Source organism: Phragmites australis, chromosome 16, assembly GCF_958298935.1.
Source record: "Phragmites australis chromosome 16, lpPhrAust1.1, whole genome shotgun sequence".
NCBI lineage: Eukaryota > Viridiplantae > Streptophyta > Magnoliopsida > Poales > Poaceae > Phragmites > Phragmites australis.
The window spans coordinates 8,462,927-8,478,443 of record NC_084936.1 but is presented as its reverse complement, the minus strand read 5'-3'; the positions used below and the strand labels follow the sequence as shown (position 1 = coordinate 8,478,443).

Below are 15,517 nucleotides of genomic sequence, written 5' to 3'. Positions count from 1 at the left end.
CTTCTTCACCTAGGTTCCAATCTTAGATTCAATACTGTTTATCTTTTTCCTAGAATTAAATTATAGGTAGAAAATAGTGTATGCACACGTGAGGATCTCCACCTCAATACCTCATTTAGGCGTGTGCTAGAGCGCACCGCATGAATATGTGCGAACGGGCGTGTGGTGTGTTTGCATGAGTTTGTGCATCTGACTTATACTCAGAAAAAAATGGTATTTTTAATATTTAGAATCCCATCCATAAACTATACATTCGAAAAGTAGCATTCGAAAAATAGAATCAAGTCGCCGATAAGGTCATCATTTTCAAATGGCTGTTGGGTTAGGAATGGGCGTGGAAGAGGTGGGGAAAGCGACGATGCTAGTGGTGGTAGGAAGGTGACAGTGTGGCTACGCTTTGGCGGTTTTTTCAACAGACTGTTAGCTTTGGTGTGCAGGAAGGATGGGGGTGAGAAATGAAGTTCCGAGGCACATGATGCGGTTTTGCTTTCTTTTACTTCAAATTCATGTTTCAAATTTTAAAATTATATATAGTAATAACAATATTTTTTATAAAAAAAACCAAACAATCGTTCAAAACTTTCCAATTTCATATCTTGATCAAGGTTATTTTTTATACTAAGCCTTGAACTAATCGATTCAAGCAACTAGCTGAACAGAAAAATATAGACTCACATTGAAAGTAGCTTGCCTTCTTTGAGCTTCGGTTTCTCACCCACTTCGTAAGGTAGCAATCTCTTCTTGAAATATCCAATCCAAACAAACAAGGCCAAAGACTTTATACACATTTTACCTTCTACAGCTCAGTTTTCGCGTCATAATGAATAAATGGCTGTCATTTCGGCATGTCCAGCAATTTTATGTTGCAAAGTACTGCCACTGCAGATCACTATTTTACACTGTTCACACATGTTGCATGCTACCTACAATCAAAGCAAAAGTATCTCAAAGCACACAAAAGTCGCATCAATATCAGTCCGCATGAAGCATACAAAGATTTTAATCTATTTCCTGCTAGTACAACTGTCCCAGTTGTTGGTCATAGACTATTTTGTATTTCCTAACTGTAATTTTCATATACCATAAGGCAAAAGAAGTCTCCAACTATAATGAGACTGAACGATAAATACTATGATTCCGCTGTTTCTGTAATCAACTGTGCCACAAAGGTCAGCTGTCAGCACCCAGCCTATACCGCCACATTCTGCATGTAGTTTCATCCTGCTCTAATGCTGTGATAATGGGCATTCGCCATTTCAAGACTGAACTTCCATCACGATCGATTTCCTTTACCGTGTCCAGATCAGATGGCATGAGTAAAACTCCTCTACTCTGCACTGGTCAAATTCTACTCAGGTTTTCCGTGCTTCCTTCCAAGCGGCTTGATCATGGAGTCAGCGATACCCTTTACCTTCACTGTCATGTCTTGTGACTATTTTCAGTGGGTGAGCTTCAGTGTTGAAGACCCACTCGTCGAAGGAGATAAATGATGGTGGGGAGAATAACAAGTACAGATACTTGAGTGTCTCCGCCAGGAAGAAGCTCTGCATCATGTCGTCTTTTGTACCAGTATTCACCTAAAAGACCCAAATATTTCAGCAAGACTTGTATCAAAAGTGTTATTAGAACAATTCGAAAGATGGAACTATGCTGGCACTGATGAAAACTTACGTCTTTCAGTCCGACATATCCAGATTCTATATGGGAATTCTTCTCAAATGCTTGGAATATCTCCCAACCCCAATCTTGGTATGTTTTATTCCCAGTTAAGCGCCACAAATACATGAGTGATTCAATAGTCTCCGGTCTAAGGATGTTCCATGATGTGCCCACAACCATGTCCTATGGTAAGAAAGCAATGGCATTCCATTTATGTGAAGTGAAGAGAGCAAGATTACTAAAAAGAAATATACAAGCTGTAACAAAAACCTCTCCAGCACGGAAGTAATAGTTTTCTCCAGCCAATTTTGTTGGAGTCGATTGATAGAAATTATAACAGGTCCACACAAGCTACATCAAAGAGAAAAGGAAAGGCAAATAAGAACAGGACAAGAAGAAAGCGTAAGGTCTGTTGAAGACACAAGTTCTGCACAAAACAGGAATATAACTAGCCACCTAGGATTATTTTGCTAACATGGGCCTCACAGCTACAATACACAAGCTACATCAAAGAGAAAAGGAAAGGCAAATAAGAACAGGACAAGAAGAAAGCGTAAGGTCTGTTGAAGACACAAGTTCTGCACAAAACAGGAATATAACTAGCCACCTAGGATTATTTTGCTAACATGGGCCTCACAGCTACAATGGGAAACCATAATTGTTACTAGTTTCTGACACACTTCTCCAATGTAATCATTGTGCAATTAAAATGGTAGTTACTTTGAGCAATGGAATGTGATGTAGCTATATGATTAACATCTTTAGCAGCTTAACTCGGTATAAAGCTGGCAGCCACATCTTCAGTGCATTACATTCAATTTCTTTAAAAGAAACAAACACTAATGATCATGCAGTGAACTAATATGCGATGATACACCTTTTATTGTTGTTAAAAGTGTGATTAAGCACTGTAAGTCCAAGCTCAAGTGCATGACTGTGTCAGTTAATTTTATGAACTGTCTCTATAGGTACTAGGTAACTGATATTGACTACAGTTGCAGTAACGGAATGACAACAGAATGATGATGTGAATACACAGAAGCCACACATGGCGAAAAGGTACAGAGATATGTCACACTGTATGACAAACTTTGTAGAATAATATGCAAAGTCACAATTAGAATCTGGTATAAATAGGTAACCATAAAATCAGGATAAAACACAGAAGGTGAGGAAAGCAAGATCACCTCTTTTGCAAGATTCATAATTTGCTCTGATTTTTCAGGGCTATAGCCTGAGGCTCCCAATGCCAGCATACCAGGCACAAAGCATGCAAGTTCATCCATCTGTTCAAGTTATAAGCTGAACAAATCAGAACTTCAGAAAGATATATGAGACAACTATTGGCTATGGTTAACTCCAGGGATACTCTTTACCTTGTCAGATAATGAATCCCCATTCTTCTCACACACATAGTAGAAATTAGAAGGAGAAGTTTTCCTTGTCAAGCTTAACAGACCTTCCATCGATGTCTCCCACATTTTTCTAAGATAGCAGTGATTACGAAACATTGTTAAACACACAAAACATTGGCGAACGTAGCTGATAACAAATTGTCTGAATCAAGGATGATCATAGGATTAAACCTGTAATGTTTTACACTTTCAGTTTTGTTACCCTGTATCCAGACCTTGAGCAAGTATTCATAGAAACTGTGACATGAATAGTGGTAGTTAAATACAACAACTCGACACTAATCCAGTTAGAAAATGTGAAGTTGCCTAGATATAGAAGAAAATTTGCAAAGCAGGTGTTCATAGTTTTGGAAAATGTATAGCACAATGATAATGCATTAAGACAAAGTATTATACCTATCTCCCATAGCACCAAACGTAATTGTTGAATACAATTCCATGGTCCCCGAATGAGGATTTATGTTTATAGGAATTAAGCCATCACTGGGGAATATCTTCTCAAATTGCCTAATAACATTCTCCACCTAAAAAAAAAAAGCTCCCAATGAAATTTCCATAATATGATTAAGAAAAGCAGTGATGATTTAGAAAGCATATCAAAGCAGTGATGATTTTGTACATCTTTTTTCTTTTACTTCGTCCTACCTTTGGTAGGCTTGCCTTGTCCAGTTTCCCCCTTATTAAATCAATAACATTGTGGGGGTTTCCCCTACAGTTTTCCCTCAAAAAAAAAACACAGTAAATGGAATACAATAAGTAAAAAATCTGGTTACATTAACACAATGAGAACCATCATCAGTCAGCATTTACACTATGGACACAAATTCACTGTACTGCTAGTTAGTACAATTCATGGTAGTGGTACACATACCTAACCAGGTGTTACATTTATTGTGCAGCTGGAATAAATAGCTTCAGGAAACTTTCATGTATGAAATAAAATCGAGGGTGTACTCAATACGTAAGCTAAAAACTGAAACAACATAAACCACATGATCATTATGAATAGCACTTGTATTCAATGATAGCTCCAATGGGGCAATATATAGTGCACACGAGAGAGTACAAGAAAAGGACTCTAATAACTCTATATTCCTAACACCCCCCCCCCCACCCCCTCAAATGCACGACGTATGCAATAAGTACTAAACTTAGTCAATATAAACTAATATATCCAAAATTTATCTCTTCAAAGCCGTCATCGAGTGAAGCCTTGGTAATCCTGTCAAATCAAGCCAAAGAAGTGCAAAGCGAAGCACAAGAGTAGTCGTGATGATGACAACAAAAGAATGCTCTTAGTCAAGAATCGCAATAAAGCGACGATGAATAGCAAGACAACAAACAAAATTGCCAATAAAGCTACGGAAAAACCAAGATGACAAAAGAATGCCCTAGATCAAGAATTGCAAACAAAGCAATGACGAGTAGAAAGACAACAAATGAAAATATCACTAAAGGTACAAAAAGATCTAGATGGCATTGTTGCATCAATAACGACGGGAAAAGAAATCGACTAATTGACGAAAGAATATGTAGACAAACTCAAATAGAGACTGAGACTTGGATGTGGACAGAGCGGAAAACAAAGACAAACTCTAGTACGAGACTCAATATACTAGCAGACCGTAGTACCGCAACCCAAACAGCAGTTGCTAGTAGTGAGCACAACCAAACAAGTATGAGCATGATCCAACCCAAAGGTAGAGCAGCCCGCTAGCGACAAACGATCACGGTTAGCAACAAGAGCAAAACCCAAAAACAGCAGCCAAGCAGTAGCCTAATGAATCCCACGGTGCCATCATCCAAACATGCCAATGAAGCCCATGTTAAGGATCTGCTAGCTCTGCTGGCACAGGTGGGGCGGTAACACCAGCATGGCAGTGGCGGAGATGCACTCGGTGGTGATTAAAGAAGAGCAGTAGGCATAGGAGGGCCCATGCGGTGGCAAAAGATCCGGCGGCAGTTTGAAGACAAAACCCGGAGGCACCATGACCCGCGGCGACTAGCGGCACTGGACACCACGCATGACGAACCGGTGGCAGGGAAAGACGAGCGATAAGTCCACGAAGCGGGAAAAAAGCGCGACAAGCCGGCGACGCAAGACGACGAGATCTGGGCGACTGCGGCACAAAGGCGAGGTCCTGGCAAAGAGGCCCCGAAGAGGGATCTAACAACGACAGCGGTAGGATCCATCGGTGGCGCTAGGCAAGGCCCCAGCGAAGAGGGGTTCCGACAGCCAACGCTACACGAAGAGATCAGCGCCAAAGAAGCTTGAAGAGCCAGCTAAGGCGACATGCAGATCCACACCACGAGATCGATCATGTGGCCTACATCTTCGTCAACAACCACAGCATGATGAGCAGGTCAGCAAGATTCAATGAAGGAGAGCCACAGTGTTGACGATGGGGAGAAGAATCGACAACGGCAACAATCGGGAGAGGATCCCGATGGCGATGGAGGAGAAACCGGCAATGTGCTCAAGACGAAGAGCACTACAGTGGCAATGATTTGGTGGTGGGCAGCGCAAGTGCAACACCACAGAAAAAAAAAAACTAACCCTAACCAGGCTCTGATGCCATGCTAGAATAGCACTTGTATTCAATGATAGCCCCAATAGAGCAATATATAGAGTACATGAGAGAGTACAGAGAAAAGACTCTAATAACGTACACTTAAAGGACAAGGACCCTATATTCCTAACACATACATCATCATTTGATGTTGTGGGTGCGCTAGCTACAGAGATTGTAAGGGTAGTTCATTGGCGGCCTAGGGTGAATCCAGAGATTTAGTACATGACCAGCAATTAGAGGAAGGGTAGCGACTAGCGAGGGTAGAGAAGAGAAACTAGATAGACAGGAATAGCAATTCAAAGAGAGAAGATTTCTTTCTAGCTTGATTCAATCTATTACACATCCAACACTTATATAGTACTAAATGGCTAAAACCTCCTAAGACTAGAACTTGGAACTTAATTTGGACTGTATCTTGACTTTTCCTAACTCTATCTCACATAACTTAATTGGACTCCTAATTTAAATTGGCTTCATTGAACTCTTCCTCTTCCCCAACCTGCTAGCCTAACCGACCTGGACGCCAACTCCATCTGCATAGTTCCTGATGTGACTAGTTGCTATGTGCTGAAATTACTAACCACATGTAGCAAGAAGAGATAAGATTCAGAGACTTCAAATTAGGATTCATCTATTCGGTTTGTTAGTTTGAATCAGATTCAGTGAGAGATAAGATTAGAGATCGGTTAGTTTAAATTAGATAAGAGTTAGAGATAAATTAGAATTGGATTTAAATGAGGTCTTTGTAGGTCGGCTGAGTTATCTCCTGGCCGGCTATATATACCCGGCACCATCCGTGATTAATTAATCAATTGTTTCCTATCTCTCCCTCACGTCAGCTCTCTCTCAATCCTCTCTATCTCTTGGTTCTACCAGACAGCTCCCCAATACTCTAATCCCTCCCTAGCAGCTGACACCGCCCAGCTATCCTCTTGGTTAGTATTAATCCTAACACTAACTCTGATTATTGAGAAACGGGTAATTGGGATAAATAGATCGCTCTGCGTAACGGGCTCTGATCTTTACTTTATTTATTTTCTTACTTGCCCTAATACACAACAATTGCCAACTATATATAGTCGGTTAACTAAAGAGTCCCAATCCTAATCCAACTAACTATTAAACCGAATCCAACTCTATCTCCTAACTGATTCTATCTCTAAACAAATCAAATCCTAAATTACCAAACTTATTTCCTAATTAAAAAGGTAGTGTATCTCGTAACTTAATCTCATGCTCTATTGCGCCTATATCATTTCCCCTCTTGCTATGAAACAACTCGTCCTAAAGTTGTGATGGTGGTCATGGCTGCAACCCATGAAAACCTCATGTTGATGAAAGTCTAATGTTCTTGGAAGGTTCCTTGTAGTTCTTGAACACACCCACATTGTGAAGGATGGAGACAATATCATCCTTGTTTCTCAGCATAGGCACCGTTGTAGCAGCTAAGGACAACTAGATTGAGAGTGAGACATTTGTCACCGGCAATGCAATTGAACACCAAAGCAATAGCAGGTGGTTGTTTGATGACCAGTGACGCCACAACTGGAAGCAGTGTTGCCTCCTGCTTTGCCTCTACCTCCATGCATGTGACGGCAAGAATTGGTAGCACTATGGTAAGCTCTGGGTGTGTGGCCACAAGAGCAGATGGTAGCGCTTCAACCGGCACTGATAGTGGCAAAGCGACTTATGCTAATGTGACCGTTGGGGCAGGTGGTGGCAACATGTCCGCTGCATTGATGCTGAAATTTTTCACCCATTTATGTTGACGAGCCTTGATTGCTTCAACCATCACCAAAAGTTTCTCCATCATCTTGCTGAGAAGCTCTATGGTGTAAGCGTTGTCACCCATGATGAGGGGTGCAGGTCGGCTGTTGGGAATACAACAGCGGCTGGCAAGTAAGCAGCGATGGTGTGTGACACAGGGCAGCAGAATTAGGGCTGGCGTAGAGGGCAGCAGGATCGGTGGCGGTGTGGGGAGCAATGGTGACGGCGTGAAGGGCGTGCTAGGGCTGGTGGAGCGGCGACGACGTGGGAGACAGGCGCAAGATCAGAGACTAGATACCAAATATTGAGAAACGGGTAACTGGGATAACTTGATTGCCTCGCCTGGCGGGCTCTGATCTTTATTTTGTTTATTTTCTTGCTTACCCTAATACACAGCTATTGCCAACTATATATAGATGGCCAACTAAAGAGTCACAATCCTAATCCAACTATTAAACCAAATCCAACTCTATCTCCTAGCTAATTCTATCTCTAAACAAATCAAATCCCAAATTACCAAACTTATCTCCTAATTAAAAAGGTAACCTATCTCCTAACTTGATCTTATTCTCTAGCCCTACGTTGCACGGATACTTCCCACAGGTGTCGTATCACCGTCCAGGACACGTACAGTACAGGGATATGCGAGGATACGGCAGGGATATGCGTATCCCTGTGTATCCCTTATTTTCGATTAAAAATAAAATAAAAAAAGGGATACAGAGGGGATACAGCCCGACCCATGTGAGAGACCGTTTTGAGAGGATGAGCACGGGTCACGCAGCCGCAAAGTGGAGCCATGCCGCCGCCCCTCCTCTCCACCGCCCCAGCCGCCGCCCCTCCTCTCCACCACCACAACAGAGAGGAGCACATGCGCGCCGCGCTGCCGCCACCCCTCCTCTCCACTGCACGTCACGTCGCCCCTTCCTGTCTACCGCCGCCAGTATGGCCCTTCCTCTCTGCCGCCCCTTCTTGTTTGTGGCTAGTATTTTCTATCATTTACATTGTGCTCAATCCTATGCTAGGAGTTGAGGGATTGCAATGGCATCAAGTGGAAGTGGAACACGATCTCTGTTGGTACAAATAATCCTGCAACAGAAAATGAAGAGACTAAGTATAGCAACCCCAAATATCCATTATGGGCTCATGCTACCAGATTTGTGATACTCAGTGGTTCAAACGGCATGGAGGCAATGCGAGATTTAGGTGCCATTTTTGTGAAAACAATTAGTATGTTTGGGGTGTCGGGGGAGATGGCACCAAGAGATTTGTTGGTGTTGGCTTTTTAGAAGGCACCGATCTCACACTTGATGAGCTGGAATTTGAGGATGAGATATTAGGAGGGAAGATTGAGTTCTTGTCACTTCTTGATGAGCTTAGCATGTTTCTTCATCCTATATTGCTATGATATTGTTGTGTTATATTGTTATGTAATGCACAATTCAACAATGGTTATAATATTGTATTTGGGGTTTACCGTATCCCTGTATTGCTATTTTTTGAATATGTCGTATCCCTGTATCCATATCCCCGTACCGTGCAACATAGATTGCGCCTGCGCCTATATCACAAATCAAAACTTGTCCACAACAACAGCATGCAACCACAAAGTCTATCATCATTTCCTTCATGATTGGTATCTATTACTTTAACCACAACCAACAAGAACAAAATGAGAAACTATTAGAAGCATGATTCTTATTTTCTGCCTATAATACCCAGATGCAAGGGCAGTGTAAAGAACCTTTTGCTGATACTTTGGATCTCCAGTCCTCTGTGATAAGGCTATAAATTCAAGTTGCTCTGTTCCTGAATCTGCAAGTATACTGTTACCCTGTAAAAGTAGTGAAGTTTATTTATCCACCTATGCCGAAGAAGATAAAACTAGTATTTGGTGAAATATGCTGAAAGCAGCCATTCTAGCTATTCCCAATGCTTAGTGGTTGGTAACAAAGACAAACGAATATAGTAAATTTCATTAAAAAAATACATGTATTTTGACCAACCTACACATTTAAGAAAATTTTCACAAACGACACGTACTTTGCCATACCTATTACAAATTTACACTTCTAATTAATTCCTTTGAGTCAATAGAATCTGAGTGCCCAGGCCCACATGTAAGTGACACATGGCAATTTCTGTCCTTTACGGTGAGCAAGAAGGACCTGTCATGCAAGCCAATAAATGACTTGTAGCGTGGCCTCCAAGGGGGACTAAAAAACTTGGGCTCCTTGATCCCACCTTCACCACATCAGCCAGCATGTTGTACACTGATGTGCTTATTCCACATGGTGTAGTTTTGCAAAGGATATGCCACTGTACGTATAGTTTTGTCAAAAAATATCTTTGGTCTCATTACTAATCAATAGCATGCCAAACACTTGTTTGCATTTGCTAATTGAGCCAATCAGGACATGTGAAAATTAACATATCACAAAGAGATGTTTGTGATGATAGAGAGCTCAGTGGTAAACAAAGTTTAATACGGGCAGTAGAGTTTTATGTGAATATAAGGCAGCCAAGAATGCCATAAATAAAATTTGACAATGGTAATTCCTAACAAGGCTGGTACAACGGGTAATCCTATATACATGTATTTGTTAACAAGAACTAGAAGCTAAAAAGAAAGGCCTTAGTTTACAGCAGTTATTAAAAGCATATTTAAAGCAATGGTAGAAGAACAATTATGACAGCTATTACAACGCAGTTCTTTATAAGCTACAACATGCAACCAGTATATAGAACAATAGTGCCTTACACTATTCCATCCTGGATTATTAGCTTGGCCTTGAGCTAGGTTGATTCTATTATAGGGGATACCAGATGATGTATCCCAGGCAGGTAACAGTCGATCAGTGATGTCTCTCGCCTTCTCCAGAAATATTTTGTCAGCTGACAAATCATATGCACTGAGGAGACCTCCAACAACTCTGAATATAAACCAACAAGAGTACAAGATTAGACAAATTAATTAGACAAGTCTGTCAACCCCCCAGCCACAGTTAGATCCAAAGGCATGTATTCTTAAAAAAGAAGTGATACAGTGAGGTTAAATGTTATAATGCCACCTTATTGTTGTTTCAAACACACTTGCTTCGTAATCCTTGTCAAAGTTTAATGATTCCGCGACCCAGCTGTCATCATAAAGTGACACTAGTTAGACCAGCAATATATGTTATAACTGAAACATAACATAACAAGTGAGTAATTGCCTAGTTCAATTACCAAGGTATTAAAACATTGGCAGTGGACATTGCCATATTTACTGGCAATGACACAAGTGAACAATAGTAACATTTTGCAAATTCAATGAATCAAACTTAATTTACTTTAAAAGACCTGAAACTAAATGATATGCAAGGATGCATAACGAAATAGAGTTTTGACAATTTTAGAAAAGCCCTATTCAGTGTAGGGAGATTTATCCCTGGGCTATAAAGGTCCCACTCAATAAGCTTACTACTGGTTGAACCATGCGGCAACAGGGCCCTAAGATCAATATCATCCCATATAATTAGTTTTTATCAAATAGTGCTGAAAGAAGTACAATACTTTGCATCATGTAAACAATTGCTTGAGAAGTTGACAACTTTCTAGTTGCTTGAGCATAAAATGGCACAGAATGCCCGTGATCACCACACTATAGAAATCTGATACGTTTCCAAAAACAAGCAGAAATGTTAGACTATTGTATAAAAAAAATTAAAGAGATGTTACGCCAGATCAAAACTCAACAAGAAATTATGTGTCAAGTGCATGCAAGATGTGGAATAAAAGCGAAACAGGAAAATGCAGAAACTAATCCCCTTTATAAAATTTGTTCTCTTGAGTCTTGAATACTGCAATTAAAGTCCAAAGGAATGCCAAGTACGCAGCAGCTCTAGAAGAAATGGCTAGGTCTTAAAATCTTCTTGCACAACACTGCATGCATGATAGGTTGTCTTGCCCATCGAAGCAAGTGACCACCTAAGTACCTAACGTTGCTAGGCAAGGTTATGTGTTGGAAAACCCCCCAGAAACATTGCTTTGCATGGCAAACTCTCTCACAAGATAATATCATATTTTCCATTGGGGAGAACCAACTTAGCTCTACCATTTGGATAAGGTTTCTCTAGGCATCATTTTGTCATGTTGTGGCCGTCTTCCACATAGCACTACAATGACATACATTTACACTTTCAAGGTAAAGGAACTAAACTATTAATGTTGCCTGTTCGAGACACAGCCTCATTGGCAATACAAGGTTGTCAACAGATCTAAAAACACTGCCGTTAAGCAAGAAGCCCACGTAAAGCCACTTATGTCATGCACACATCATAAGAAATGGCCAAATGTGAGCTAGTGGGCTGCTGTCAAAAGTTGTGCTACAAAAGGTTAGCAAATATATTCCACATTAATATCTTCACTCAACATAGTTACTGTGCTAAAATTATGGTCCAATCAAAGCTTACTCAGGTCACCCACTAGTAGCAAACATCTTAGTTATGGAAGCACGATCAAGTCCAATCTATAACTTTGTAACAGCCTGCAGCCCAAAATTCGCAAAAGCCCAGCCACCATGAGGAGCGGACGCACATGCGTAGCACCTCTTTTGGGCTTTCATCCTTGCTTCTTGCTTCGCTAGAAAGGTTAACCCAGAAGTGCTACCAATGTTAGGCCCGCAAAGCTTATATGCTAGTACAATTCACGGTAAACTGACAATGTGGCACTAAAGAGACCAAAGCACGCGGGAAACATTAATGCTCAATCCAATTTCATTTACAGGGACCAAAATGGAACTTACTCTCTAGCCTTCTGGAACTCATCTTTCAATCCCATTATATATAGTGTATCAAGTGAGTCCACAAGGGTTGCTCCAAGACCACCAAAACTATTTACACCATTCTTTGACTGAGGCTGGACAATTATGTGATGTGAAAGAGAAAAGGAAAGAAATAGAATTATTTTTTGAGCTTGTTTGAACACAACTTACAAGGAAGCAGATATCTGAGTAACTCCAAGTGAAACAAACCTGGAGCTCATCCTGTCCCCAGGCATACTTTACATATGAATTCCAAGCATGAAGCATAGCTTCCTTAACCTTTTCTCTCCTTGAATTATTAACAGGGTCAACCTCTAGATGATGTTTCTTGACGATGTTATCAATATTTGCATCTTCAACCAGATAAATTCCAGCCTTTCTTAACTACATAAAAGTGACATCAGACTAAAAAGATTGAAATTTCTGCAAAAAAAAAAACAACAAAATAATACACAGAAAGATCAGAAAGCTACCTGGTCATGCAACCGATTTACCTCCTCATCCAATCGGGATATCTCAGCCTTCAAGCAAACAAAGGAAAAATCAAAACTATTGTTCTAAATAGACATGGTGGGTACAAGTTCACATGTTTTTGCATTCCATAATGAGAAGAAAGGCTAACATAGGACTACATATTTCACTCCAAAGCAACGAAACAATACAAGTACACAACTAACTCAGCTGATGAAACAAAAGATTCTGCTAATCGAAATTCTCATGAACTATGAACAATGGCAAATGTACACCTCCTATGAGTTCCTCACGCACAAAAATAAAAATCCACTTTTTCACCAATGTCTTCACCACCCAAGTCTGCAAACACCTAGCAGTAAACATTTCGCGCTCCAGGTACCAAAGAGCTAGCGCAGGCAACCAGCCAGATCCCCGACAATCCAACTCAGATCAGGCGGGGCGTATGGTTAGGTAGGGGCTCACCCTCACCTCGTAGTCGCGGACGAGGGAGAGGCGGTCCCAGGCGGCGAAGGTGGCGGAGACGAAGCCGAGGAAGAGGAGGGCCAGGCGCGCCGGCCGCTTGAGGTAGTACGACGGGCTCAGATGGCGCCACGGCCACGCCCTCGACGACGAATGCGACCGTCGACCCATGGGCGGCGGGAGATCGCCAGGACGCTGCCTTCTCGCCTCCGGCGAAATCGAGAGCCGCGGGGCGTGGGTCTTCTCCGCAGGGGAATTTAACTTCTTGCCAAGGCTCAGGATGGCCACCTCTCAAATGCCACCCAGGCCGCGAGGGTCACCTATTTGCCACGGTTTCAAAATTTGTTGAAATTTAGTCGAAATTCGCAATATTTGGTCAATTCATTCCGCACCAAATTCTAAAATTGATCGGTTTTAAAATTTAAATTCAAAAATATAAAAAAATATTTAAAAAATCCTAAAAATACTAGAGATAATTCTAAGACCTTCTATGATTTTTTTCAAAAATAATGTCATTTGTATCATATTTTATAGGAAGAAGGTTTGAAAAAGAAAATATGTGGAGCTTACAGCTCATTTATTCATGTTAAAGATAATCTTAACATGTAAAAATATTTTTTATGTAGAGTGTACCTTAAAAGGAACTATAAAAATTGGTTCCACTTCATTTAGAGTTATATTAATTTCTCCATAATTTTTACAAAGTTCACAAGCATAAAATGAACATGTTAAGAAACATCATTGCAATTAACTTTTTCATGTCTATCATTATTTTTCCTACATAAAGTATAGTATAAGTAAACTAATAAAAATGGTTTCACTAATTTTGGAAGTGTGATGGATTAGTTACGAATTAATCTAGTTGCAACACATTTATTCAATCCTACATGTTATAATAACTATTTCATGAGTTCATGTAGTTTTAAAGGACATAGGATCATGTAAGAATAGTAGCAAAATTGGTTTCATGATTATTGGATTAGCAAAGAATTAACTATGTATTTAACTAGGTTTAGCAAATATATTTTCTCACAGAAAATATACAACTTTTTCATGAGTATAAATACTTTTATCATGTAGATTATGTTACAAGAAAACCAACAAAATTTGTTTCACTTGATTTGAATCTCACATGAATTAGTTGCGATTTGACAAGGTTGAGTTTTTTTTTTGGTTTTTCTTGAACTCTACTGAAATTTGATTAAAGTGAATGGTTTTTAATGCAATTCGAGTGGTTTTTTATCATAAACGAAATTCGGGAAATGTATTCGGTTTACGGTAGAATTTGGTCAGTTTTCGATTGAATTCGATCAGTTACCGAATGTCAATTCAATCGAATTTTGCCTCTAATTTATAAAATTGGCTGAATTCTCACCGAATTTTCCGGTTTTTGCGAATTTCATGAATTCGGTGGGGTGATTTTTGGGTGTCAAACGGTTTTGTTAACCCTGTTTGCCATCCGATCTCCAGGATTTCATTCTCTGGTGCCACTTTGAACGTCGCATGTCTCATTCCCTCTCTTTCAAACGTGGCACCATGGACGATATGACCCTTCTATCCATGGGCGTGGCCTTAATGTTTGGTAGGTCCCATAGGTACCGTGTTTCACCCATGGGTACCGTGTGGGTATGGGTGCGAGTATGGGATGTGAGTTTTTGTCTATGGGTGCTGCGGGTCAGGTACCCGCGAAATAGCGGTCGGGCACCTATAATTCGTCCATGGGTACCCATGAGTATACCCAGTAAACAATATTGGCCCAGTCCATTAAATCCCCAACCTAAACCATTGCTAATCCTAACACTTTGGTTTGCTAGATTCCTTCACTAAGGCTGAGGTACACACACAGCTATCAGACGCTCCAAGCAAGTAGGCTTCATGCTCAGCCGCCGCCGCACTCCCTAGCTGCCGCACTCCCGTCCCTAGCCAGCCATCGTCCAGCGGTGCACCGATGGCCATGTGCTCGATGCTGCAATCTAATGCGCCTTCACTGTCCAACGGATCCAACGGTGCACCAACGAGATCCTCTGCAATCCAATGAGCTTTCATCGCCCTGCAGATCTACGGTGAGCCTTAACCATCTTCAACTCGAGGCTAGATCGACCATGCCAGAGACACACTCTATCGCTACCCATAGTCCACCGAGGAACGCTTCCACCCCACGCACCTCTCTTCCTTCTCGTTTTTCTATGAGCCTATTCATTTGATGTCTGATCTACTATTTCTGATGTCTATGTGTGATGAAGTGTGTTGATGCATGCACTAGAGTACTGATGAAGTGTTGTTGGTCTGACCTTCTCTGATATGTTTGCTCAATTGCAGTTAATTATCAAGTCGTAGCTAGCTATTGTTGCGACTTCACTCTTCTA

The 15,517-nt window shown here is 40.9% G+C and overlaps 1 protein-coding gene across 2 annotated transcripts; it reads right to left on the bottom strand.

The window, feature by feature from the left end:
- Window positions 1-758: 758 nt before the first annotated feature.
- Window positions 759-13,433, bottom strand: LOC133895876 (mannosyl-oligosaccharide 1,2-alpha-mannosidase MNS1-like). 2 transcript variants are annotated; one of them, XM_062336396.1, is made up of 14 exons: window positions 13,155-13,433; window positions 12,692-12,739; window positions 12,429-12,602; window positions 12,201-12,313; window positions 10,486-10,551; window positions 10,176-10,347; window positions 9,159-9,248; window positions 3,471-3,598; window positions 3,246-3,311; window positions 3,036-3,144; window positions 2,847-2,945; window positions 1,930-2,010; window positions 1,672-1,842; window positions 759-1,577 (listed from the first exon to the last, which is right to left on the bottom strand). In XM_062336396.1, the coding sequence occupies exons 1-14, from the start codon at window positions 13,320-13,322 to the stop codon at window positions 1,395-1,397; spliced, it is 1,668 nt and encodes a 555-aa protein (XP_062192380.1). In that variant the 5' UTR covers window positions 13,323-13,433; the 3' UTR covers window positions 759-1,394. The 2 variants fall into 2 exon arrangements, with proteins under 2 accessions (XP_062192380.1, XP_062192381.1); XM_062336397.1 differs by having other exon boundaries at window positions 13,161-13,433.
- Between the last annotated feature and the right edge of the window lie 2,084 nt (window positions 13,434-15,517).